This window comes from Furipterus horrens, unplaced genomic scaffold (genome assembly GCF_987537825.1).
Source record: "Furipterus horrens unplaced genomic scaffold, mFurHor1.1.pri manual_scaffold_4, whole genome shotgun sequence".
NCBI classification, from domain to species: Eukaryota; Metazoa; Chordata; class Mammalia; order Chiroptera; family Furipteridae; genus Furipterus; species Furipterus horrens.
The window spans coordinates 48923512-48951438 of NW_028327174.1; the positions used below are offsets into that span (position 1 = coordinate 48923512).

Here is a 27927-nt window from a genome sequence, read left to right on the forward strand (position 1 = left end):
CTCTGGCCCCCTGCGGGAGCCCGCGGGGCAGTGTGGGGTGGAGTCATAGGCCTGGTCTTTGGACACAGATACACTTAGGTTAGAATGCCGATACCATCATCTTATTTGCTTTGAGGCATGTTATTTTAAATCTTCTGAGTTTTCTCATCTATGGACTCTTAAAAAGTATTTGCACATTTAGGAATCGTTGTAAGAATTTAGCAAGAAAACACGTGCCTGACACAGATCTGGCTCTCAGTAGGTGGTCTATAAACATTCTTTCCCAGGCTCATCCCTTTCACCTCCCTAGCCTCCTCCAGGGAAGGGCCACTTCAATCGCCCCATCAGAAGGGACCTGGGTTGGCAGTTCCCTTCCTAGGGAGCCCTGGGTGATCCTGTGGTTTACAAAGGTCGACACTGAGGTGTTTCTAGGAGGCTAGGCCTTGGGGACAACAGCCAGCCTTGGTGATAAATAAGCAGCAATCCTCAGGATATGAGCTGGGAGCTCCAGGCCCGGACACATGGACAGGCCTCCCCAAAGTGGGCTGACCCAACGCAGGGAATCACACCTGTCCTGGAAGAACTTCCCTTCGGGCAGTGGACTGAGAGCTTAGTGCTGGACCAAGGTTTCTATTTTGACTGGAACTCTGGGGCCCATCCCTAACTCAGTGTAACTCCCTGCACTGGCACCTTGGGAGTGGTGGGCACAGGGCCACATGGGGCATATAGCAGAAGGGGGAACTTAGGGTTTCGTTGGGGATGATTGAGGCTAGAGTTGGGGTGGCTGAGGCACAAAGCTGACCGGGGGTTGGGTGTGGACATCCACTTCTGGATGGCTGGCCCGACTCTACGTGGTGTTCCTGAGGCAGGGACACCCTGACTCCCTCAAGGCCCACTCATCCCCATGGATGCAGTGCTCCCCGTGGGGACCAGGAGGGACCTAGTCTCAACTTGCTTTCTGACTCCAATCTTGATACTTTTCTTTTCTGGGTCTCAGACGACTGCTAAGTGTTTTTCCTGTTCCAAGTTAATAGAGCATCTCCTTCCCCCTGAGACACAGGAGAGGGGCCTCTGTGACATCGGTGAGGCTGGCCCGGACGGGCACTCCTGCGGCAGAGCCTCACTCAATCCCAGCGGTGTTACCTGTGCCATTACTGGTTGGCTGGAGCCTCAGAACCTGGCTCCCTAACCCCCGCAGGCCGTGCATCTGTGGGGGTAGGTGCCGTGGGCGCAGCCTCTGGTTCGTGTCCAGCCTGGCGTCTTACACAGAGCAGCCGCGCTAAGCCGATGTGTGAGAAGCCCCAGGAGGCGCCCAGGCCTTGAGCCTCCACTGCTCCAGGATAAACAGAAGAGTCGGGCGGGGCCAGGGACTGGGCACAGAGCGATTAGCATGTCCGGGCCTGCATGTTCCCGCGGGGGCGAGGAGGAACATGGCCTGGAAACTTCTTTCAGGGCTGCCAGTGTGGGCTGGGGAGCTGGGACCAGGACTGAGGGACTGAGACCTACCAGCGGGGGCTCTAACAAGGCCTGAGGAGGGGGCCCCAGGTGAGAGCCTCCACTCTGCCTCAGTTTTCCAACAACAGGGATTTCTTTTTTCCCATCAAGGAAGAAATTTCCCATCCCCTCAGCCCTATCCTATGACTTTTCCTCTTGTTCTGGATACATCTTCCTTATACACCCCCCCACCCCCAAATATAACAGCCCCATAGCCAGGAGCGCCTTCAGGGGAGCCAGTATCTGAGCGCGCCTCCCAGCCTCCTCAACACTACGCTTCCCTAGGCCTTGTCCCAGGGCCAGGGAGGGGTTGGGGCGCAGGCTGCAGACAAGACTGAGCAACGTGCAAAGCGGGGGCTGAAGGTACAGACCAGAGGGCCTGGCTAGCCCCTCCCAGGACCTACTAAATTCAATGGCCATTCTGGTTACCAAGTAACTGGTACTAGAGCTCAGATGCAAAGTCCAGGGGTTAGAACCCGTGAAACTGCCCCACAGGTCCTCTCCTCCAACCCCAGAGCTGGACAGGAAGTCCTTAAGGATCGCTCCACTTTCTCTGTCTGGATCTAGAGGGTCATCCTTGAGTCCAGTGCTTCCCTTCACAGAATCTTTCCACCCAGTATCCCCTGGGCACCAGCCCTCAGATGCGCTCCTGGGGCCAGGGTGGCTGGAAGGCTGGGGTGGGGAAGAACCCGACGCTAGCCAGACTCTGAGCATTTATCTTCCCCATCACTCTTCCCCTCCCCAACCACAGCAGCCCCCTCTCCCAAAAGCCAAAGTACCCTGCAGTTCCTGAGCCTCACGCTTTCCCCTCAGGTTCAGGAGGCTCTGAGCATAGTGAGAGCATCTTGGAGGAAGACTAACTTGGGGTTTCATGAAGGCAGTACCTGGCCTCACACTGGAGGGGCTCTTCCTGGTCTCCAAGACCCATACACAGACCCTGCAGAGGCTCTCAGGACCCCTTGGTGCCTTGGACCCTGGAGTCCCGGCCACCCTGCCCAGGCTGCTGGTCCCAGGTGCCGGCAGCTTCAGAGGCAGGGCAGGCACAGCTCTCTGGGCAAACCTGCATAAACAGTAGCCAAGGCCTCCCCTGTTCCCAGCCCCACCCCAACCCCCTGCTCTGGGCCCGACACTCACACTCCTTCATCATGCCGATATCCACACAGCGCTTGAGCCGACAGGCCTGGCAGTGGCGGCGGTTGTCCTTGGTGATGCGGCAGTCCCCATTGAAGGGGCAGGTGAACAGCGCCTTTCGCTTCATGCTGCGCCTGCCAAGAGAGGACATGCCCACCGCTGGATCATCCACCTTCCAGCTCCTCAGCCCTGGCTGCTGTGACCGCAGGGACCTGCCCACGAGGCTTCCAGATCTACATCTCTCCTGCCGAGGACTGCGGTCCAGCCCCACCCCGGGCCACTGGCAGGGACACTCGCCCCCCACTGCACGTGTGCCAGCCATGTGGCCCTCTTCCTCCCTCATTGCCTGTCCTGCTCCCAGCATGGCTTTTATGCACTTTTACAGACTCTGCTCCTTGCTCTTCTTGTTAATTACACAGGAAATACATGAGTGAATTAGCCTAGCAAAAATTTTTTAAATACTGAAATCTGCAAAGTAGCCCTCACTGCTTTTAATGAGCCATTAAGAAAGGCGAAGATGCTAGTCTCAGCCTTAACTTTCTAGAACACCCCTGGTCCAGGGACAGACATGTGCACAGGTGCAAAGAGAAGGGAGAAAAGGCCCAGCCCCAGCTGGAGACATTGAGATAGTCTTCCCAGAAGGAGAAGAGGCCAGGTGAGCAGGTGGGAGCCCTAAGTCTGGCCTTGGCTTTTTGAAAGGCAGAGGAAGCAATGATTCTGTAAGAACATCAAACTACCAAGGTTCTGAGTTAGGAAGCCAAAACCCACTGGGAGTCCACTGTAAACGTGTATCTGTGTATGTAAGCTCTTTCTCCTAATTCCACTTCCTTCCCTGCTGTCAAGCATACCACGTGGGACATTGAGAGGCTGCCTAAGGGCTGCCTCCCTAGGGTCTGCCCATCACCTGTGTCTTAGAGGCTCTTCTTACTGCCTCCAGCCCCAGCAAGGGGAGGCCCAGTCTTGGTGACAAGATGTAATTGGGGAAAGAAGATGGTAGAATCATTGGCACCCTGAGTAGCAGCATCTTCCAAGGAGCTATAGAGGTGGCCAAGCCTTAGAAGCAAAGGCCCAGGCCTGACCTTTACTCTCTCCTGGGGATGAGCCGTTGATATCAGTTTCTCCAGATGTCACATACTCACTATGTTTCCTTGTGAAAAATGACTCTGTTCACATTCACTGGAACATACACAGGATTCAGGACAAACACACTCATTAGTTGACATGGAGCCCTGGGGACCAAACCAACTTGACTCGTGGGATAGAGGAGAAGAGACCAGAGGAGTAGCTCTTCTGGCAGTCACAGGTAGTCAGACTCTAAGATCCTTAGGGGACCCAAGAGGCCGTTAGTGTACCCCTTTGTTTTATGGAAAGGACCACGGATATAAAGAAACTTAACAGGGAGGTGATTCAGCCAGAAGTAAAGCCTCCCAAGTTGAAATCCTTCGGGATGTGAGGCTCGGCTTTTAGCTTCCTGGATTAAAGGTACTTTTTTATCCCAGAAACTCAATGTGCTTGTGGAAGCTGAGCCCATAGGCAAGCAGCTCCAGGCAACTGGCCCTTGAGCATAGTTCAAGGTGAAGGACAACCCAGTGGTCCAGAAAGTGGCTGCAGTTGGTTTTGGACCTTGGCCCTTGTCCCCTCTTGTCAAAATCCTCATTACCAAGGGACCAGCCAGAAGTCCAGGCTATACAGGGAGGTGGAATAGCCTAGGCTACTGGGGGTGGCCTAGCTCTGAGTTCAGTCCACTGAAGGCTGCGGCCTGCCCCTGGGGTGACTACTCAGGGAGAGACTGTATACCGGGCTTTTGCCCACCATTATGGAAACCATGAGCCTGCCTCCTTAAGGCTCCGTACCTCCACTGTAGCTTTCCAGAATGACAGGAGAGTGTGGAAGTACTTTGGGCACTATTAGGGCTACCCTGAAATGTCACACTATCATCACCATAGGGCTATCCACTCCAGAACATGAGATCGGTTCCCACTTTACTCCTTCCCACTTTGTGGTTCTTGAGGCTCTATCTGTTACCATAAAATGCTCAGGCGCCAGAATGCCCATAATTCTCAAAACCTACTCAAAGACCACAAGTTTCTCATTCAGAGCAAACCCTCACTTCCTTTTTTTCTTCCTTCCTTCCTTTCTTTCTTTTTTTTTTTTTTTTTTACAACAAGGCATTTTCCCCGAGAGCTGAGGGGCTGCTCTGTTCTCCCACCCACCATCCTGTCTGGCTCTGAGCTCTTCCTGTTCATTCTTCAAGGCCATGGGCCCCAAGAGATCACACACAAGGCACCTCCAGACACAGGAGCCAAAGCCTCTCACCAGCCCTGGCTGTATGAAAAAAGCAGTGTTCTTGCTTCCAGCTTTACAGTAGCATGAAGCCTAGGAGTACTGAGAAAAAAAGAGGAGGAAGAGGAGGAGAAAGGAGGGATGAAGAAGAAGAAGAAGAAGAAGAAGAAGAAGAAGAAGAAGAAGAAGAAGAAGAAGAAGAAGAAGAAGAAGAAGAGCAGGAGGAGGAGGAGAGAAGATGGGGGAGGGAGAGGGTGGAGCAGGATGAGGGGAAGGAAAAGAAGAAGGAGAAGGAAAAGGAGAAGGAGAGGGGAGGAGAAGAGGGAAGGCAGGGAGAGAGGGAGGGAAGGAGGGAAGAAGGGAGGGAGGGAGAAGGGAGGAGGAAAAGGGACATATTAACCACCCTCTGGCCAGGCGCATTATCTCCTAGTAGGGCCCAGACCTGTGGCAAAAATGCCACCTATGCTTTCCACCCTTTGCCACACCTTCTCCCAAAGCTCACCAGCCTTGCAGTGGGCCTCCATGTTATCTGGGCAATGCAGAAAGCAGCCTATACGCTTATGAGGCTCTTACATTATTATTATTTAAAAATCCAGTAAGCAGCTCTGCCTAGGCTCCTTTAAATACAGAAGCAAGGAAAAGCTCTAGAATTGTAGTTGGGAGGATGGAGTTCCCACATCATGCAGGACATCATCAGGCTCTGGAGTGTGGGTCAGCGTCTGGGGGATGGAAAGCTCCCTTGCTAGCCCTAACAGGCAGACCTAGGTCCGTCCTGGAGCCCAGGTTCCAGAGCTGCCTTTCAGGTGCATCTGTCGCAGCATGGCTGTCTGCGGGGGCATAGGTCCCACGGGCCTTGTTCCCCTGCCCTCTCAGAGCACTTCCACTCCTGTGGCTGTCACCTAGCCTCTGCCCATGAGGAGTCAGGGCAGCCAGACTGGCCAGCTCTGGCTCTGTGCTTTGTCCTGATGATCCACCCCACCCTGCCTGCGTCCCAAGGCTAACTGCCTCTGAGCTGGTTTGGTTCTGAGAAACGAGAGCCTCAGGTTTCCATGGGAGCCCATTGCCTTTGCTGCTCTGAGCCTGGGCCCTGTCACCCTCTGGATGGTTGGCAATTATACCTCTGCTCAGGAAGAGGGTAGGGGTGCTGCAACAAGGCTAAATATAGATGCAGTTTCTAGAAAGGCAGGGGTGAGAGAGGACATTGACCAAATCTCATGCCAGAGACAATTCATCAAAACACAAGAGACAAACAGTTCACAAAAGCATGAAGTGCCTGGGGCCAGAAGAGTCTTAGGCCTGGGACAGCAGGGTCCTCTGCCAGTAGGTAACCCTGCCAGCAGAGACACATCTTGCAAAACCCAAGCCTGGGGCCAAGTACCAGCTCTGGGCTTTGTCTCCACTGATGTTCTGAGGGTCAGAGAAACCTCAGAGTGTGGTCTGGATACAGGACCCTGATGGATGGCGCTCCTGATATGAAAGACCTATGTGGTCTGCTAGGTAGAACCTATGGGGCCATTTATATGAGATGGCATCAAAGGGTTCTCAGCAGGTGAGTTTAAAAAATCAACTATAAAGAAAGGTAGGCTAACAATGCAGTAAAGAACACAAGCCTCCTTTTTTAGAGGGCAATTGGGCAATGTCTACGAACATGGGAAATGCACAGTCATTGACACAGTAAAGCCATTTCCAGGAACCCAGCCCATGGGCCCACAGATGCACACACAGGGGTGGTTACCGCAGCACTGCCTGGAGGAGCAAAGGACAGAACCCAAACGCCCATCGATAGAGGCTTGGTTCACAGTGGCAGAGAACAGCCACACGAAGGATGTGGCTGTGAACAGGACAGAGGAAGAATGCTGCAGTGGGAACAAGCCTGAAGAAGTGTTCTTCACTAGATAAAAGCAAGACCAGTACAATATACTCCCCTTCCCGGGTCCCCCCTGACCCCCACCACACTTTTATATAAAGGATATGAAAGCAAACACAATGAGCTGGTAATAGTGACAGCTTCTGGGAGAGGAGAGAGGGACCGGAGAATTGGGTTAAGGAGACTTACTTTTTACTTATATGTCCTTTTGAACTGTTTGCATCTTTTTTTTTTTTTTAACCATACACATTGGTTATTTATACACACACAAAAAAATCTACCACCCACTATAACTCTGTAACAATTTAAAGGGAAATATAGGATTGAATAGACTGATCTGTTTGGGTTTAAATCCTAGTATACAACCTTGGGCAAGTTACTTAAGCTCCTCTTGCCTCAGTTTCCACACCTGTAAAAGGAAAGCAACCCTACAGAGGGGACTGTTGTAAAGGTTAAGTGAAGGAAGCAGGACTGGGCACAAAGTAAACACTTGATAAAGGGAAGGGAGAGAAGCTGTCAGGGAGAGGCCGGGGAGGGAGTGCTGAAGGGTGGCTGGAGAGGCAGCATTAACCATCCCAGTGAGAATCTGAGGACCCACGAGCTAGACACCATGTCTTACACCTGCCCTCTTGGTGCCTAGTGCAGGGCTCTGCGGGCACCAGAGGCTCAAAACATGTAGCTGCTCCTGACGTCTAGACCCATAACCCTTGTTCGAGTTACAGCGACCACTGTCTAGTTTCTCTGAGCACGAGCTGGTTCCCACCAAGTCTCTGACTGAGAACCCCCTGGCTCACCCCTTCCTTTTTCACACCTGATAGTTAGATTCTTCTGCTCAGGGACCTTCTCTCAGAGACCCCTGCTGACACATCATAGTCATGGGCATTCCAGGGTTCACCACAGAGGAGAGAAAAGGATGATCTATTCTTAGAAACTAAGACACTAAAAAGGGACAATGATAATAACTGCCACTTACTGAGAGCTTTTTATGCCAGTCCTTGGCATATTGTCTGTAAGGCTCTCAACACCCTTCCAGAATAGGTGTCTTTAAACAGAAAACACACATAAAACAATGTCTTGTTTTGATCAATTGATGAAAATGTGACCAGAGGCTCACAGGAACCTAACACTGTTTCCCCTAGGAGCTTTGATTGTGAGTTTCAGACCTGCTGGAATGATCACAACTAGCTCCTAGAGCAGTTTAGTTTGACTGTCTTAGAAGTTAGTTAAACACTAAATGGTCAAACGGGATACTGGTCTCCAGGGCTTGGAAAATACCCAGTGACCCAACACTGAAGTGATGCTCTTTCCGTGAGAGCTGCCTTGAAAGGGTTGAGTGAATTCCTTGAGAGAAAGGGCTTGGTTGAACTGATCTTTGTATCCCAAGGTTGCAGTGCTGGACGCAGAGACACTACCCACCACTGACACTGGCGTCAGGACTTCACAGATGTAAGTGACAAGGGGATTCTCGAACAACTATTGGAACTAGACTAAAATAAAAGAATACCAAATAGAATTTGAATGGAGCAAAGGAAGAGACATAGGGGGAAAGGGAAAGAGAAAACGATAAATTATATAAATACAGTCCATTCTTGTTATACACGGTAGTTAGAATCTATAAAGTCAGCTCGAACACTGAATTAGTGACTACTGGACCATTGCTCTTGGGGGAAACACAGGGTTAGTTTCCTATGAGCCTCTAATCACAATATTTTTGCAATAGATGGATACAAAACCTTGTTTTGTGTGTGTTTTTTGTTAAAGACACCTTATTTAATAACTATATATACATAGTTGATTTGTTGATACTGAACTCATGTTTGAACAAAGCTCACCTAACACGTGTATTTCGCTGCAAAGCACATCACAGCTTTTTTGCACTTAGGGACATGTGACAGCACTTCACACCATGCTGGGGGGGCCATCTGAAACAATGACATCACCAACCAAAAGTACAAAAATGCAAAAACCTTGCCACTGAGTAGACTGCAAAAAGGACACATTTCTAGCACAAAAGCTGAAACAGAAGGCAGGACATCGCTCTCAGCTGGGAATGTTTGCATTGGGAGATGCGTTTTCTCCTCCTTGCACATGCCCACAAGTGACCACAGCATTGCTGCAAGGATTGATTTTGGGATTGCAAGTAAATTTCAGCAGGTGGGCAAATTTTCAAATACAGAATCCACAGATAATGAGGATTGACTTCGTATGTGTGCATGTGTGTGAGTGTTTATCAAACAAAATTCAAACCAAACCACAACAGAGATGCTGGCTCTTCAGAAAGTGCAGCCAGGCTCAGTCATCACAACAGGGACAGTAAAGAAACAAGCAGACTGAGGACAGGGTAGCAAGACAAAAGCAGTGTGCTGCCCATAATGCCAGGACCTGAGGAAGGGGGTTTGGCCATCAGCCAGCAACTGACTCTAAGGGGTCTTGCAGAAAAGGGCTAAGGGTCAGTTATGGTAGCATAATGTGTCCACAGGCAACACAGCCACACTGCTGGTCTGTGGTGACATGGCTATGCAAAGTGTCATCTCTGTCCATTTTGCCTTCTCCTGCACTTGGCTCTGGGCATGAAAGAACCTGTCCTCCCTCCACCCAGATGCCTAACACAGTCTCATCCCAAGGATTCAGAGCCTACAACTGTGTCTGAGGGCAGTAAGCACCAGCACACAGAGATTCGAGCTGTTCTAGTGAGGAACTGACCTCCAACTTGTCATAATCCAATCAGCAGCCACCTAAGGGTCCCATCTTCCAGAGCTGAACCCAGCAGTAGGTGGCCTGGGAAGAGAGGGGACTTAGAGGTGTGGTCCATAGATTAATCAAACAGCCCCAAGAGCTGTTGGAGACCTTTGGGTTGCAAATTGGTGAGATGTGTCCTTTGGTGAGAGTATTCTTATTGCCAGCTCCTAGCCCAATGTCTGAATCACAAATGCTTATTAAAATCTGATGAGGGGCCCTGGGTGGTGTGGGTCAATGGATTGAACACTGGCCTGCAAACCAAATGGTCACCAGTTCGATTCCCAGTCAGGGCATATGCCTGAGTTGCAGGCTAGGTCCCCAGTTGGGGGGTGCACAAGAGGCAACCACACATTGATGTTTCTCTCCCTCTTTTTCTCCCTTCCTTCCCCTCTCTCTAAAAATAAATAAATAAAATCTAAAAAAAAAAAAATCTGATGAGGGAATGTGTGAAAGAAACACAAAAGGAGGGTGGGTGGCTGGAGAAACTTTTGTTTTTTATTAGGGCAGGGTTCTGCTAAGAACATCAGTGCTGACCCATCCCACTCAAAAATAATATACTTATATTGTACTTTATGTTTTTCAAAGCACTTTTATATATACTCTTGTTAATCCTCAGATTAACTCTATATAGTAGAAGGATTAGATATTAATGTACCATGTGGTTAGTCGAGGTAACTGAAACATAGAGAAGCCAAGAGATTTGAGCAAGGACATACAATTAATTAGTAGCATGGCCAGCTGTACAGCCCATACATTTCTGATTGGTTTCATGAGAGGAAGCAGGCCCTGATATGTGCCCCCAGACTCCTCCATTACCACTCAGAAGCAAGCCCCCATTCCCAGGCCCTCGCAGGAAAGGCTCCAGGTGGCACCTAGAACACACAGCCTGGGTTCTGGAAGGCCCACCCTGTAGGAAGTGCAGGCTTTGGGCCAGAGGAACAAGAGACGTGGCAACAGACCCAGAGCCAGCGATGCTGCTGGTCTGGTTCCCCGAGCTGGTGAGCAGGCTGCCGGGAAGCCAAGTGGGCAACCTGTGCCAGGCCAAACAGGCAATTAGCACCCACAGAAACCCCGCTGCCCAGCGATTGCTCAAGGCAATGAAACTCCAGGCCTGCTGGTTCCCGGGATGGAGGGCAGGTGAGCCCAGGAGTCCCTGAGTCAGAGGAGGGTACCATACCAGTCCTGAGGCCTCTGATTCACTCTGTCCTCAAAGCCAAGAGCCCTTCAGTTTAGGGAGCCAGGCCGACCTCCCTGTCCTTGTTCCGGCCGCGGCTTGCTCTTTCCACTACTGATGGCTACCGCCCAGTCCTACCCTTTGCTTACAGTCAAGACTAATGTCGAGCTCTTTTCTGGATGCCTTCTTCCAGGTTTCTCTCCCTCCAATATATGCACAATGCTAATTCCTCATGGCTCCCTGTCCCATCCTGTGTTTTGCACTTTCCCATCCTCCCTTCCTGGCTTTGGATGGGAACCTCCTAATTCTGCCTTTCTGGTACTTTCCCCATACTGTCTGCAGTGGTAATGTGGGTGCACAAAAACAGGGGAGGGACCGCTGGTAGAGCAACTGGCATTGACCAGACAGGAATGCTGGCGCATTGCCGACCCTGCCTGCGCATCTGAGCTTGGCTTTCCAACCTGGGACAAGCAACCCATGGGTAAAGGAAGCCAGGGGCGTGGATCAAGGATGGAGGTCCGACCAGGGGGTGCAGTTGTCCTCATTCTAAGGACATGGATTTGGGTGGTAGGTCAAGTTCTGAGGAAATGTTCTTGGGCTTCCCCAAGGACAGGACTGTCTTTAGGATTAGGAAGCTGTTAATGTTGACTGGGGAGGGAGTTCACTCTGGAAGAACAGACACATTGGTTAGTGCAGGAGGCTGTGGGTCAAGGGATAGTGGAAAGATGGGGACCTACATAGTGACCTCAAGAAAGCATTTTCTGAGAGGGCCAGAAGACACAGATGGAGTGAGGAGAGGGATAGAAGATATCCCTGTGGGAACTGGCATGGTAAGGAAGGAGATGTGGAAAATGCAGGGGTTCCCTTTACAGAAATCTTGCTTCCTTTCCTTCTTCTTGCTCTTGGGGCGGACTCACCTGAAGAAGCCTTTGCAGCCTTCACAGGTCATAGCGTTGAAGTGAAAGCCTGTGGCTCGGTCTCCACACACCCCACAGATTCGAGGCACATTCCGGTCAAAGTCGCCAGGGTCAGGCAGGGAAGTGCTGGCCGCCATCGCCTCCATCCCTGGAAGAATAGCAGGCAGGCCACGGCCAGAGTCAGAGTCAGTGCCAGGGCCAGCTGGCATCATTGGCACCCCCTCCCACAACCTCCCGGGAACTCAGTGAGCTGGGCTGCTCCCCAGGGCCCAGGCCTGAGCAGGATTTCTCCATGCCCCTGCTTACCCTCCTGAGCAGAAGCAGGGCTCCCTTTCCTAAGTCTCAAGAGAATCTGTGGGACACTGATGAAGCTGCTCATAGCATGCCTGGGACTCAGACTGCCTGGGTTCCAAGGCTGTCCCTGCCACTTACTAGCTGGGACACTGTGGGTGAAGTGATTAGCCTCTCTGTGCTCCAGTGTTTTCTTCTAACAATGGAGTTTTACCTTAAAGGGTGCATGGAAGGATTATATAAATGAACAGATGTGCCCCACTTGTGTCAGCAGCGGCTCAGAGGAGTCTATGCTGCCCAGTGCCCGCTTCCAAGAGAAAAAGGCAGATCACCAAGAGTCCCAGACCTCAGTGCAGAAAGAACCCCTCCGCCCCTCTGTTCTTGAGGGCAAGGAGATAAAGGACTTACATGCCCAAATCAGACCCTTGTCATTCCTGTCCCAGCTTGTCACAGACATCAGGCTCGGACCCACAGGCCTTGTGCCCCTGATGTGCTGTGCGGAGGTAATTAACTTTCCCCTCTACCCCAGTATAAATTTTAACACATTGTTTTGAATGTCCTTCTGAGTGACAGTGAGCCATAGACAATTAACTGATTTTGTTTTCAGAGATGGCTTTTATAAATAAGCATGATCTTCTAGAGATGGATTTCACACTTGAAGGGAAGGGAGGAAAGAGATATAAGGAACAAAATATAATAGCTTTGAGAAATCCAGCTCAGGAAGCAGCCGACTTAACTCTTCCATTAGGCAAATTGGACCCTTGGCTTCCCCTGCCGCCTCTGATCCTGACCGCTGCCATGGGCAGAGTCGCTTCTGGGGTGCCTCAGCCTCCCTAAAATGGCTGTAGACCCTGCTGCCTCCCAGTTTGATCTGAGTCCTCAGCAAGGGTCATTACAGGTTTAAGTGGCCCCTGGTCCTCACAGCAGGAGGGCCCCTCCGGCAAGAAGGAAAATGAGAGAGAAGACCATTAGTGAGAGAGAAAGCACCCCACTCCCTCCGGCCCACAGTGCCATGTCCTCCCACCCAAGGTGAGAACTAGATTCGGTGGTGGGGGTGGAGGGAGCTTGGGAGGCTCTGATCCTCTTTTCCATGACTAAGCACAAGACCTCTGAGCCAGGGTTTGGCACATCAAAGCCAGGGAGAGCCTTATTTTGTTTCATCTTCATATCATCCCAGTGAGATAAGTGCCATTATCACTCTCTTCTTAAATGAGGCCCAGCAAAGCCCAAACTCTAGCAACTGTGATTATAAAATGCACAAAACAAATACTTATTTTTTAAAAATTTCACAAAGAGCTTCAGGACAAGGGAAGGAAGCGGGACAGATCAGGATAGGGCATTGTCATCCCCAAAGGGGTACAGGGGATCCTGAGCACAGACAGCAGTAGTAGGTCCCCTAACTTTCTCCTTCAACTCTTCTCCTGGGAACTTTAATGCAATAATAGCAATGCTACTACCCTTCCCTGTCACAGCTAGATTGACACATGTTAAACTATATTGTTTTATATACACTCTGAGAGTGAGCAGGGGTTGGGGAGAGGGAGAGATGGTGGGGGTGGGGGTGGGAAGAGATGGAGAAACACTTTAGAAAAAGAACAGTCCCATGATTAGCAGAAACCTTTGCGGGGTGAGATGGAAAGGGCATGCAGAGGCATTATGTGGTCGCCACATCCTATTTTTTTGAGTGGTAGGTATATGGTTATCTTATTAGTAAAACACTATTTTCTGTTTTCTATGCTTGTCTGTACATATAAAACATTTCACATATTTAAAACAATTAAAAAGAAAAGACAACGTGGCTGTGGGTCTATCAACAGTGTCTCTATAACCCATCCCAAGTCGAGGCTGCCTCCTCAGCTTCTAGAGCGCCCGGCACCCACATGTAACGTGGGTGGGGATCCCAGAGGCTCCGCAGCTCTGTGGGGCAATAGGAGAAACTGTCTAGGATGCCTGTGGCTTAACCCCAGGTCAGCCGAGATGTTGCAACTCCCAGTTATCATGACGTTGCCACAGAGTCTGCGTCATCTGGGAGCCCAAACATCTGGTGGAAAAAGAGAAACCAGATGTGGGGGTGGGGGAACATCCGTCAAATCCGTGTAAGAAACGTTCAGCATCACATGGGCTCGTGAGGAGGTGTTATGACACAAGAGGGCGAGGTAGTGCCTTGTTATCAGGAAGGCTGCTGGCTGGGGGATGGGGGCCCAAGCTCTGGGGTTAGGCCAGAGAGAGGGCTGGTTCAGGCAACCAGAGGCTTACAGTGAAAAGGACATTTTCAGGCGCCCTGAGAGAAAATTCACGCAGGCAGAGACTGGAGGGCAGGAGGGGGTGAGAGGGGCTGGAACTGCAGGAAGCATCACTATGCTGGATGGCCCCCAAGAGTCCCGGCCTGGTCCCTCCCCAGCCCCTCTGAGCCCTCGCTGCCCCTCGGGCAGAACTCTGGGTCTCAGCAGCGGGCTGTTTCTCATTCCACTGACACAGGACCCACCCTCTTCCTTTCCCTGCCCAGCAGCTCCCAGGGCCCAGCCCTGCTCAGGGAAAATGGAAAGCCAGGGAGGCTGTGGTTGCTGAGGAAACACCCACCTGAAGGAGCAGGGGCACAGGTATGTGGAGTCCAGGAGTGCCCTTCTGTGAGGTCTCGCAGACACTTCTGACCAAAAGGACTCTGAAAGGAGAAAAGGGGAAACATTTTACTTACAGCTCAGCACTAACCTCACAGCCAGTCCTCTAAGGAGCCCAGCAAGTGGGTGACAGAGGCTCTTTCCAGGGACATTAGTTCCCAGGTCAGGGACTAGAACTTGACAGAAGTGACTTGTGGAGGGCAGGCATGCTGGGTCATAGCTGGCAGGGGTGTGGGTGTGGGGACCAGGCAGCAGCCAGGAATGCGCTCCCTTGAGGCCGGGAGTAGCCCGGAGCACGGAGGACAGTGGAAGCAGCCTCCCTGCTGGAGGGTCTCCCTTCACAGCAGAGGGTGTCAGGAGGGAGGAGGTTTCTCTCTAAGGGATCACTCCTGCTCCCACAGCCCTCACCCCAGATTTGAGGGGTGTTTGGAGAAGCAGAGGCACTGGGTGCCCTGGCCCGCTGCTGAGGGCAGGAAGAAGATGAACACCCCATGCAGGACACAGAGCCCGGGTAGCTGGGGACGTGGGTGCTGGATTCGGCCCAGGGCCTGGACAGCTTCTAAGACAGGTGTCTGGGGACCCCTGTGTGTGGAGAACCAGTGTAGGCAGGACAGTGCTGCAAGGGTTAAGTACAGCTCCGCACTTTCAAACAGGATGTTTTCTGCCAGTTTTAGCTCTTCCCCAGACATTCTCAACACCCCCGGCCTCCGTGAGGGGTGAAGGTGACTCTGCCGCCTAGACTCTGGGTTTTAGCGGCACAATCGGTCATCAAAGTGGGGCTGGCAGCATCTCACCCTCCCCACTTCCACCCACACCCAGCCCTGCTTATCCACCTGTAGTCACACGAGCACACACACACACACACACACACACACACACACAGGTCTTCCCTCCACGGAGCCAGCAGGAGGTGGCTGGGAGAAATATAGATCTGCAGGCACCTGACCCTGCAACCTGGCAAAGGACTTTAAGCCAAATGCCAGATGGAGACAGTCCAGAGCCCCAGCTTTTGTTTCTCTGCCTCCTGGTGGCCTGACCAGACAGGGAAGGGGCTTCCAAGACCTGCGCCCAGTTCTAGGACCACCAGCCCACTGTGTCCACTTACCACCCTCTCCGGCACTGCCAGTCCCCGTAGAATATCTGAGGGAAATGTCAGTGGATCGAGCTGAGGTAACCTGAGCTAGGCTGGCACACTCCCAAGGACCTTGGGTGGGAGGATGCATACCTGCCGGGGACAGGCATGTTGTCACTTACCCCCAAGCTAAATCCTCCTTTGCTCTTTCTACCTGTATTGCTCCAGGCTCCAGCTGACCACACCCTTCAGGATTCTACCCTGTGGCCTCATCAACCTCCCAGGCTCCCTGCTTGCTCCTAGAGGCTGAGGAGAGAGCCAAGTGGGAACAGGAAGGACCACCACTCTCCCATCCTCCACCTCTGCGCTTTTCAGAAGTCAGACGTGAGATCCAGGTAGACCACCACCCTTGAGTTTAAAAACTAAAGCGTGTGGAGTATCTACTGTGTGTCCGCCTGCTAAGCTCACACGTGGGACCTCATGTCAGTCTCCTAATTTCCTGCGAGATGAGCAGCAGCCCCCTTTTGCAGATGGCAGCACCCGAGTCCAGAACACTTTGAGGGACTTGCTGAGGGTTCCATGGCCAGGCAAGCAGTGGTACAGGGGCCTCACGAGGACTGGCTGACTGCCGTACCCAGGCTGAGTCCTTGGCCTCCTGCTGACTCCTCCCATCCCAGTGATAACCATCAGTGCAGACACTATCTCTCTGTGCGGGCCTTACTGCAAGCTCTTCACATACACTCACCCAATCCTTGCAAAGACCTTGTAGGTGGGCACTACTATGATCCCTGTTTTAGGAGTGGGGAACTGAGGCACAGAGAAGTTCATTGTCTGTGGAGCTCGGATTTGAACCTAGGCACCTTAGCCCCGAGTCTCTGCTCTCTTGCCTTTCCCACGGGAAATACTGTCATTTTCCCAACCCTAAGGCCTGGACTCCCTTCACTGCCACTAAGTCAGGAAACAGTGGAGAGAATAACCCCTGGGCCATGAGGGAAAAACATTTTTTTCCTCCCAAGGTTCCCAAAACCACGGCATGGCAGGCCTCAGCCAGGACCCTGGCTCTGCCAGCCAACCTCTCTTATCTGGGAAAATAACATTCTACATACCGGCCTCCCCTACCCATGCACTATGTGGATGATTGGACGGTTGCTGTCAGATTATCTTAGATGTAACCTACAAGTCCAAGTGCATGAAAAGTGGGGCAAAGACACAGGGTAGAAAAAAAAGGATGAGTGGAAAAACACCATTTAATACCAGCCCCCTTTGCCACGTCATAACCCTCCCCCCCCCCAATTCATGTTCTGAGTACACAGCACATCCCACTGCTGCAGCTGGGGCTGCCCCAAATCCACCTCCTCCTACCTCTGCTTTAGTAACACCCACAGCACCAGCACAGAGCCACGGAGAAGCAGGTGGGTAGAGCTCCGCCCTGCAGAAAGCCCCTGGCTTCCATTCCTCCAGGGTCTGCATCCCACATCAAACCCCTGCCTGAACCTGACCCCCCGCCTGACCTCGCCTTAGCAAGAAATGAAGAGATAACATGTTTCCTTCCAGTTACACAAGCCAAAACCACTGCTTCTCCTACACATCTGCCTAGCAGCTTATACAACATGCACCTCATTTTCCAGTGGCTTCTGGTAAATGGGCATCCCCAGGCAGAGTCTCACCAGGACAGCCTCATGAAGTGGTGGCTGCAGGGTGTCCTGGGAAGAGCACCGGCAAGCCAAGGATCAAAGTGCCACTGGCTCAGGTTAACTCTACCACATGCACTGGATCCTCCTCAAAGTCTTGGGGATGGTTTATCTGTGATTCTGAGAGGACAAACGGTGGAGAAGAGGTCTGACTTCTAAGGGCCTTCCCCACCCTGAAAGTGTGCAACTCCAAGGCCAGACTTCCCATCATGATGAGGCCTGAAGATCGTCCACGAAGTGAGGCTTGCTCACTGAGCTTTCTCCCTGACCCCCTTAGAAACCTGCTAGGTCCCAACCTATGTGTTAGTACAAGTGAGGCCCACTCACCCTCAGATTCTAAGGAGCAGAAAAGGCATGAGTGGCGTGGCCCCTAATGAGCCCCATGGAGAATGGAAGCCCAGGAGCGGGTGGTGCTGGCTCCGTGGAGTTGCGACTGGAGTGATCGAAACTAGGCTTCCCAGTTGTTGACACTGACCCAAAGCTCTCCCTCCTTCTGGAAATAAATGGAAAGCGAAGTGATTTCCCAGTAGAAGGGGAGAAAAGTCTTCTGTTTCCTAAAGTTGGTACACACAGAGTCAGCCTCACGTGGGGCTTCCTCTGGAGTAGACAGGCCTGTGTGGATGCCAGCCACACTGCACATGTGCGTGCACACCCTTTCCTCGCCATTTCTCGTTTCGTCATCCTTGCAGCTCTGCCCATAGAGTGTTGAGCACTGTATGACCCACCTTCCTTTTTATATGCTGTCTCTTCATGCTAGTGTAACTTAGGCACAGCAATATCATGGCCAGCTAGGTGGATGCCCTCTCTTCCTTCTCCATATCCCTAATATATATCCACTTTCTTTTTCCAGAACAGTCTCAGCAGAAGAAGAAGTTGAGGGCGGAACAGAGCGAAAAGGAGGGCAAGGGGAAAGGAAGTGTACTGTATAAATAGAGCTTATCCAAACCATTTCTTATCCCATTGTCTCTATAGCTCCTTCATGGACAAAAAAAATTTTTTTTTAGGATTTATTTACTTTTAGAGAGAGGGGAAAGGAGGGAGAAAGAAAAAGAAAGAAACATCAATGTGTAAGAAAAATATGGATTGGTTGCCTCTCACACACCCCCAACTGAGACCTGACCTGCAACCCAGGCATGTGCCCTGACTGGGAGTCGAACCGGTGACCTTTCTGTTTGCAAGATGAAGCCCAACACACTGAGCAACACAAGTCAGGACTCCAGAGACATATTTTAAATATGGGCAATAATGGTTGAAAATTATTTTCTACCTACAATGTCTAAAGTAAAACCAAACAGATACCAGTCATCTCGGAACATCTCAAAATTGGAAGGAAGTTTAACTCTACCTAGTCTCCCCATCTTAAATCCCTCCATAATATTCTAGCTCATTTTCTAGCCTGTGCTTGAATATTTTTCCTGGTGGAAAACTATCTCCCACAGCAATCCACTCTCTTTGGATGGCTCTATGTTTAAAAAGTTCCTCACCATGTCTTTTAAATCACTGATTCTAGACCAGCCCTTTGCAGGCACCTAAGATGAACCTGAGATGAATCTAGTAGCCACTCCCTCTGGAGGAGGGGTTAGCAGGGGTACCACACGGTGCCATTGTGTAAATTAGAAAAAGAGGCCCATTCCTCATTTGCTGGAAAATAGAAAAATGTACAATTTTTATGGTGAGTGAGGTTGCAAGGGAGAAGTGGAGAAAGCCAGCCTGGGCTACATTTAATTTGATTTTGACCTCATAAAATTGCCAGGTGCGATCTTGACTCCCACAGGGCAATAAGTAAGGGGTGAATGCAGACAGTATCTGCCTCTGTGGCCTCCACCTGGAGAGAACAGTTTTCCGCCCAAGTAGAGGGTTCTGGGAGAGCGGGAGCAGCTGCGTGAGCCCTGCCACACCTGCCTGCCTCCTCCATCTCTGGGTGCATTGTTCCCAGGGGAGGCCGGCCTCAGCACTACAGCTCTAAGAACACACATGAGGCACACAAAGCTATTAAAGGACTGACTGAGTGATGGGAAATGAAGTGCCTGATGACCCAGCAGTTGCATGAAGGAGTTTAGCCCTGAAGGGGCTTCTTAATTAAACCTTTGGGGAATAGACACCACGTTGGAGAACCTGATAAAGGTCAAGGACTGACACCCCATACAGTGTCAAGGGTTAACAGATCACTTGTAGAAACCAGCTTACAAACTCCCCCTCTAATGGCCATTCACCAGGACTCTTTCTTGGCTGGCTGTCCTGTCACTCTTGGGAGCATTGGAAGCTTCGTGGAGCTGAGCAGCAGCAGCCAGGGCCAGGGACCCACGAGGCCACGGGCCATGGGGAGGAGATACATGGCTTACTTTGATATATTTCCATTTCTTATCTACAACAATTATTTCTGCAAGCTGCTTTTTTCCAGTGGCGACTGCCCTCAGCTTTGTCAACAAGATTTCTAGGCTGATTGTGGCTCTCCAAGTAACAGGCAGGCTGTGCCCTGTTACTGCTGGAAAGTGTGGGCAGCGACAGTGGCCAGTGAAGCATGGGGAACCAACCCATTCATAAGCTGTAGCCCAATATCTCTGGTTTTACAGCTGAAGAAACTGAGACCATTGGAGGGGAAGCGGATTGTCCAAAGCCCCACAATGAGGGAAAGTGATTTTCCACCTCCACCCTCACCAAATCTGAAGACCTCTATCACCAGCCTCAGCAGCTTCCAGTGGGACAGAGTAGGGTGGGAGAGAAACGGGCCATGGGAGGAGGGGGAATTTCCTTCTTCAGAGCAGAAAACCTGTGGGGGGCCACGGAGGAGGCTCTGATGTAGCCTGCAGTAAGACCAGCCAACACAGACTGCATCCTTACAAGCAAAACAGAGAAACAAAGAGGTAGATGAGGGTTACCCTCGCTCCTGCCTGACCAACTCCAGCTCCCCATTCCAGCCTCTGTGGCCTGAAGAAATAGATGAGGACTCAAGACAGGGAATATTTTAGAAGGAAGTGGGATATCCCTGGCCACTCTCCCCCTCCCCTGGGTTGCTTTCCTGGATACTAGGATGAGGGTACTTCCCTGGGGTATCTGCTACAAGTGAAAATTAATGAGTCAGGGAGGGTCTATGTCTAGTGATTTAAAGACCAAAAAATAGGAAATGAGGCAGCCCCAAGGAAGATCACCAAGAATACAGGGAGAGTGGGTCCAGCCCTCCTCTGCGGAGACCCCAACTTTGTTATTCCTGATGCAGCCAATGGCTAAATGGAATACTGCCCCCACCTCCACTCCCAAACAAAAACCTAGTGGCCTCAGAGCAGCAGGAGGGAGCTGGTTCTTTTACCCAAGTGATCCTTAAGCCCAGTTTTTAGCCCCCTGGGGGCTTCTACCCAGGCTAAGTATCCTCCAGCCCAAGTCCACCTGGGCCAAAGCTGGCCAGCCTTCTTTTCCTCATCATTCTTCCGGGACTAATGTGATCTCTGAATCACTCAGACTCTTCCTGCACTGTGTGAAGATCCAGTCTCTGGTCCCACCAGCTCTGAGATACTCAAGATCCTTGGCAACATATCCCTTGCTTACCTCACAACCAACGTGGCCAGCTGATGCCCTCAATTACCTAGCCACTGTCCATCTTTCCCCAAAACCCATCCCTGAGACATGATAGCACTTAGGTCACAGGGCTCTTGTGGAAACCAAGATCTATGGGTGGCACTCAGCACGGCTCTTGGCACAGTCATCTTACATAAGATAACTCTCATTATTAGAACTATAGCTTTCGTTAGTACAATAGTCGGTGAGTTTAGGGTCTGGAAAACGAGAAGGCTTGTGGGGCCCAGAAAGGTGCTGTAAAGGCGGGAAGCCTGCTCTCAGTTCCAAACACTCCACCCCAAAATGACATTGTCCAGAGAGCCACATTTCTGCTGGGAAGAAATGGACCACCCCACCCATTTACTGTAGCTTCCAAAAATCTGGTGCTCAGGGTGGGAAGAAATGGATCATTCTACTCTCTCTCAACAAGCAGAGAGGCTGAGTCACACATCCGGACTTCTCCTCTACAATGAAGACCAGGCCTGGGGTTCCCAAGGGGTCACTAACGTGACTAACCTTTCCTCTGCTCATCGTCCTTCCTCTCCCTCTCTCACCCAGTGCTGTCTCTCTCCTGCCTCTTCTGTCATCTAGAGCTTGTCCTACATCTGTCATGTAACTCTTCCCCCCTAGTGGGGCATGAAGCTCAGCAATCCAATAACGTCCCCCTGTCTGTCGTCTGGACAGTGGCACATCCTCACCCCGCTCCTGCCCATCACCGCATGCAGCAGAAGGCAGAGCACTGGGAAAAGCCTCGATGGGGTGTCAGGGGCTGGAACCCAGAGGTGGCAGTGAGGGCTGCAGCTGCCCTGGCAGCAGGGTGGCTCTGCTGTGGCCCTTAACATAGACACTGGGCTGGCTCTGGCTCAGTGGCCTAGACTGGTTGCTTCCAGCTGCTGGAGGCTTTGGGAGGCTGTTCACTTATTGTGGGATGGATTCTGAAGCCTATGTCAGGATCAGTAAAGGAACCCAAGTCCTAAGCTGGGCAGGGCTGGGATTACTCTCTACCAGGCAGCTTCCATCCCATAGGAGCTGACTTACCCAAAGGCATCCCCTCTATGTTACGGGTTATTAGTGAGGGGTGGACACTCCTCCTGTATTCCCGAAGCTTCTAGGGCCCAGGCCACATAAGGAGGTTCCCATTCACTTTAGAGGGCAGAGCAGTCACCCAAGATGACACCAACCGCTCCTCTGTTCCCGACTGGAATGGTTTCCCCCTTGAGAACTTTTCTAGGGCTTCTGTTCAGCCTCCTTCTGTGTAGATTTCCCCATGGGGACCCCCTTGGGAGGTCAGGGAGGGTCAGCATTTCCTCTTGGCCTCATACTGTGGTGGGCATGGGTTTTGGCCTCTGATACCTTTTCTTTTGAAGTGACCCCAGCCTGGTTTTAAGCACTTGACTTTGTGGCAAGCCCTGTGCTAGAAGTCACAGATGCCATGGTGAGCCACACACAGATGTTGCCCTCTTAAGCATACAATCCCCTGGGAAAGACCAACAGGAACTTCAAATCAGTACAGTCCATGCTACAGTACCAGTAAGCATAGGTGTGACGGGAGCATGTAGGAGAGCACCTGGCCTTGTGTTGGAAAGATTGAAAAGGTTCTTTAAGGAGGTGACTTCTCAGCTTCTCGACTGAGACATGAAAGAACATAGTTTAACATGGCAGTGGTAAGAAAGGTAACGAAGACCCAGGAAGATAGTACATGTGAAAAGGTTACGCAGCAAAAGGAAAGAGTGTATCTGAGGCAGGGAAACTAGCCCTGTATGGCTGGAGAGAGAGACAGGGCACCAGGAAGAGATGAACCAACCAAATGACCATTTCAATAGAAAGCATATTCTATTCTTTCTTCTGCTGAGTTCTTCTAGTAAACACATTGAGTCTTGAATACCAGCAATTTTTAATTATCATAATACTATTTTGAAACTGAAGACTTTCAGACGCCATTCAGATCTCTGTTTCAAACTGAATCAGCCTTGAGTACTATAAAGAAAGTGAAAATGGGCCCCTCTCCCATAGGTTCATTTGGAAAGGGTCCCCTGGTCAGCAAAGCAGAGACCCTCTTCTGCAACACAGTTAAGCTCCCAGCTGTTGCACACCCAGAACCACCAGCCCATCCTCCTCTTGCAGGAATCCTTAACCCTGGCTATAGGACCACGAGTAATCGAGCTGGAAGGGAGCAGTAGAGGAGAGAGTTCTGGAAAAGTCAGCCCAGCTGAATAGGAAAAACTGTTTTGTGAGAGAAAATCAAAAGAACAAAAGGTTCAGCAAGGGCAGGTGGCAGTTGGCGAACAGCTCAGCCACACATCACCAGTTCAATCCTTATTTAATACATCAGTTTGTCCACGGTGGCCAGATATGGTTGCTGGGCACAGGGAGACCTGAGTTACCACACAGCCAACCGATCCCAAACCTGCCTCCAAGGATCCCCAGGGCCCACTCTGCTCTCCTGGTCAACAGGGTCACTTCCTTGTTTCCAGGAATTGCTCTAAGGAAGGGCATCAGCCACATACACACGATGGTCACAAACAACTTGTGCCATGGACACGTGTGGGAAGTCCCATACACGTGTGGCCACATGCCAGCCTATACTCTGAGTCAGGGTGCCCACATTCACTACTGGCCGATGTCATACAAGCCCAGCCTTCCCCTCAGAGCTATGATAGAAGATAAGATGCTCGTTCCAATGTTTCAGCCAAAAACATCTTAATCTCTCAGGAGGATTCTTCCCAGGGGCCACCAAGTTCTTCTTGGTGGAAATAATTGCTTATGTGGTATCCATGAACTCTCTCCAAACTATAACCACCTCCCCCAGCCCTATCCATTGGCCATCTTCCTCTTCCTTGTTTTTCTTTGGTGCCCAAGGGCAAAGATGGCACAGATTTGCTACACAGAGCAGCATTCAATGCTGCTTCAGGAGGTGCTAAACAGGGTCTCCAGAGGAACACCCTTTTTTTCCTCAGCAGTCTGCTATCTCCCCCCTCCCTTTGCTGACCACCTGGGCCTTCATACAGGGTAACACAGTTCCTTGTGCCTCCTCTCAGCACTCTTCCCAGCAAAGGCAAACATCCCTGGAGAAGGGATCTGATGTGTCAGCTCACAGCCTGCGCTCAGTGAAAGGAGCTGAGAGTGAAACTCAGCTCCAGCTGGCTGGGCAGGCTCCACTCTGTCAGCTGGAGTTGCTGCCAGACAGGCAGCCTGATGGGCAGGGAGGGGGCCAGTGGCCGTGGCCCATCACTGCCCTGTGGGGAGAGGTGGCCGCCCCTCCACCCACCACTTTCCCTTTGCTCCCCAACCTCTTACTTTTCCCAGAACTCACCCTGACCTGAAAAGCACTCTACAGCCAGGCTCTTCAGGAGCCTGGGATTGAAGTTTAACAGAGACAAAAATAATTCCCTAGTGAGCTATTTTCTGCCCCGCTTTGGGAAGTATAGCGCAGGGTGACAGGCGGTTGGGGTAGGCATCGGAGAAGGCTGGCCACTGGCCACCCCGCGTCGGTTTAGGGCCTTTTCCATGCCCACCCCACACTCCCCCTGAATCGGGATTTTCAGGGAAGTGGGGCCTTAGTCAGGGGCTCAGGACTTATCCGCTGCCCCACTGACCTCCAGCAGAGGACCCCAGGCATGGAGGGAGGGTGGCAGGTGAGGGAAGGCCTGTGGGAGCCACAGCTCCCCGCACTCTGGGTTTCTGTGCTCGGGTGCCGAGTGCTCTCTTACAGAATGGAGGAAAGAAGATGAAAACCCTGCTCCTTTACCAAGCCTGTCTCACAGGATCACTGTATTGGCAGAGATGAAATATTTAAAGTCTGTTATAAAAATTGTTACACTCCATAAAAATGCTAGTTATGAGTTTACTATTATCCTCCCAGGTACTTAAGAGAAGAAGGAGAACTAGGTTTGGGAGGAAAGTAGAGCGGAGGCTGTGAGAAGACATCCTGAAGGCTTCCTTGCAGCAGCTCCTCTCTGGCGGAATGAGGTCCGCAACAGCCCGGAGGGCCTGTGCAGATCACACCTGATAAGCGCCATTCACAGCATTGCATTCGTAGCATTCGTGGCCTCCCAAGCCCTGCAAAACATCCCACCCTTTCCTTTCGCTTCTTTCTTTCTTTCTTTCTTTCTTTCTTTCTTTCTTTCTTTCTTTCTTTCTTTCTTTCTTTCTTTCTTCCTTTCTTTCTTTCTTTCTTTCTTTCTTCCTTTCTTCCTTTCTTTCTTCCTTTCTTCCTTTCTTTCTTTCTTATTCTTCTCCTTTTTCTTTTCTTTTTTCCCAGAGATCCTTTCCTTGCTATTAGTTTCCTTTTGATTTTTTTATTCAGAACTTTCTTTCTAATAAATATGGGGAAATAACTGACTGGGAAAAAAGAATAGGGGAGGAAAGAAGGAAGGAGGGAGGGAGCAAGGGTGGGAAGGAAGGAGGAAAGGAGAGGATTCATTCTGGAATATCATCAGACTGAGATTTCATTATAACTGTACAAAAAATTAAATAGACTGCTCTGCATTATAAAGTACCCACAGAGAGTGATCGTTCATGCCTGTAGTAAGAAATCCTATGTAAGCAAGAACTTCCCTGGTCCCATTCATGTAATAGGCACCTGTTAAAAGAAGAAACTACTGAGGACACTCGAGGCCTGCAGGCTACCCCTGACTTCTGTGTGTTCTGTTTGGCACTCCACCCTCATCACTACCAGTAATTACACATTTCTAAATTAGTTGTCACTGTTAAAAAAGTAGAGATTGCACTGGATGTCTAATTTCCTATTTAAAACATTAGATGACTTGGCCACCCTGGGCTGCAGTTCCAGTGGCAACCCTGCCGGCCTGAGACCGGGCTGCCTCTCTAGACCAGGCTGTGCCTCCAGTCCATCCCGCCAGGGCTTGCATCCTTCCAGCCTCACTCGTAGCCCCCTGGCCCAGGCCCCCAGAACCTGCCCACAGTGGCAGTGGAGCTCTGTGGTCACAGAGACACGATGAAGAGAACAGACTGCCTGGGTGCACTACCGGCCTTCCTTCCCTACCAGTTGTGTGGCCAGAGCCAATGACCTGGGATAATGCATGTAAAGTGCTCAGCCCAGTGCCTGGCACAGGTACCTGCTTTTTTATTACACATTATTGGTTCAATACCTGGGAAGACTTTATCTGAGTTGCAGCCCAGCTCTTTGAAGAAGTTTTAGCTACACAAAGCAATTGCCTTTCAAATCTCCTTTCTAGCTCATGGGGCTCAGTCTACCAACAAACATACTTCCATCCACTAAGCATCTCTTGCATTCTCCTCTGATGGGTTAGATATACTGCTGAATGAATGTTGACACCTGAGAGATGGGTTTCAGATCTGTTCTCAGGGGCTCACAGCAGAGCAGGGGTGGGACAGTCACAGCCCTGTCAGGTGGAAGTAAGCACAAAGCTCTCCCCTCCCTGCCCTGCCCCACCATCCAGGAGCTTAGCATTCCAGAAGAAACTGGGGATGTGTCTGACTCTTTTCCTTCTAGGCTACAGACCTTTCCAGAGCTTTTCTAAGAGACTTTTATGGCACATTAGCTCCATTTCACCTCCAGATTCCCAGGTTACATACTTGACTTCTTCCACTGCACACAGGTTAACATAATTCCATTTCAACAAAGCTGTTCAGATCTCAGATGGGGTTCATTATAATGGAATTTTACCTGAGGCAACCCATCCCCCACTTCTTAATATCATGGCACCCAAGATGTTGGTGCGCTTGCCAAATAGGCTGGACAGAAGTAACTTCCCACCCCTGGCAGAGGCCGGGAAATTCAGAGCCACTTGGAACAAAGAACTCTGCCCCGAAGGTGTTTTCCAGCATCATCATGGCCAGTCTAGAACTGTCCCATTCACCCTCGGCTGGCACTGCCTGTTGCCCTTTTCCAGCCCTCCTTAGACAGGAAGAGGAGGGGGAAAATGAACTGAATGACTAGACACTGTGTAGGAAAGGTAGTGGGCAGGTAAAGAAGGGACATGCATTCAAGAATTAGGAAGACCTAATTTAAGTTCTGGTTCTGATTTAGGAGCTCGATGGCTTTGGGTAAGAAATTTAGCCACTTCTTTGAACTCTTTTGTAAAATGGGGAAAATAATATCATCTACCTCGTAAGATTATTGAGAGGCATAAAATGGATGAAAACAGTTAACACAATGTCTGGAACATAGTAAGTTATAATAATCATTGGTTTATTATGACTGCCACCTATTATATGACATGTAAGTTTCATGAGGGTCAAAGGTTGATGCAGAGAGACACAGGGACAGAGCTGGGGGCGGGGAATGGCTGAAGAGTTGGGGAGGCCCTGCCACTGAGCCCAGCATGGGCCTGGTGACCAGGGTGAGGCCCTGAGCAGAGGTGCTCCCCCACCTCTGGAGCTGACAGGCACAGACTAGATGAGTAATTACAGGATTGCGGGCTGGGGTGGCCCAGGCAACTGCCCAGCCAGCCACATTCTTTTGTTCCGTGAGTGGGCAGATGGCTGTTTATGTGGCTGCCAGGACACTGGGTATATCTAACACCTTTTAAACCCAGCACCCCGATTCTCTGTGGACACTTTGCTCCTTCCACATGGCACCACCTCCGTTCTCTGCCTCCCAGTCCTTCAGCCACTCCCTGTTTCTCAGATTGGACAAGTCAGAAGGTCAAAGAACAAGGCCAGACTCTGAACAGTTGGTCAGTGGAGACTATTAAACTTCAGTTCACTTCACCTGGAGCCTTGAGATGATCAAGAAGTCCTGGACAGACATCAATTGCATCACAGTACCCAGTCCCCTGAGCTTTGATTAACTCGCAAATGGTCCTGTTAGTTCCATGTCCTTTTCTCAAAATTGATCCCAGGAAAAAGACATGTCCCTGTCAATGCACTTGACAAAAATGCAATTCAGTGGGTGTTAATTGAGCACCTAGTGCTCAGCACTAACACCGGGCTCTTGGGTGAACGGAACAAAATGCCAAATCTGGGGGAGAATGTAGAGCCCTGGGATCGTCCACCCACTGCTGATGGAAGCCCAGTAAAGAAAGGCTTCAACTGCACCCAGAGGCTCTGCACAGGGCTCTCAGTCAGGCTGTGGCATGACCGGAGCCACCTGAGAGCAATGCGTCAAACAGGCATACACTGAAGCCAGAAACC

General features: G+C 50.9%; 1 protein-coding gene across 1 annotated transcript in view; it reads right to left on the bottom strand.

Moving 5' to 3' along the window:
• Positions 1–27927, bottom strand: part of VDR (vitamin D receptor) — a 52383-nt gene that overhangs the window by 17755 nt on the left and 6701 nt on the right. The window contains exons 2-4 of the mRNA XM_090273063.1: positions 14456–14537; positions 11585–11732; positions 2608–2738 (exon numbers count right to left, since the gene is read on the bottom strand). Coding sequence (XP_090129189.1) covers positions 2608–2738; positions 11585–11730 — 277 coding nt within the window. The 5' untranslated portion in view covers positions 11731–11732; positions 14456–14537. The remainder of the gene's footprint in view (positions 1–2607; positions 2739–11584; positions 11733–14455; positions 14538–27927) is intronic.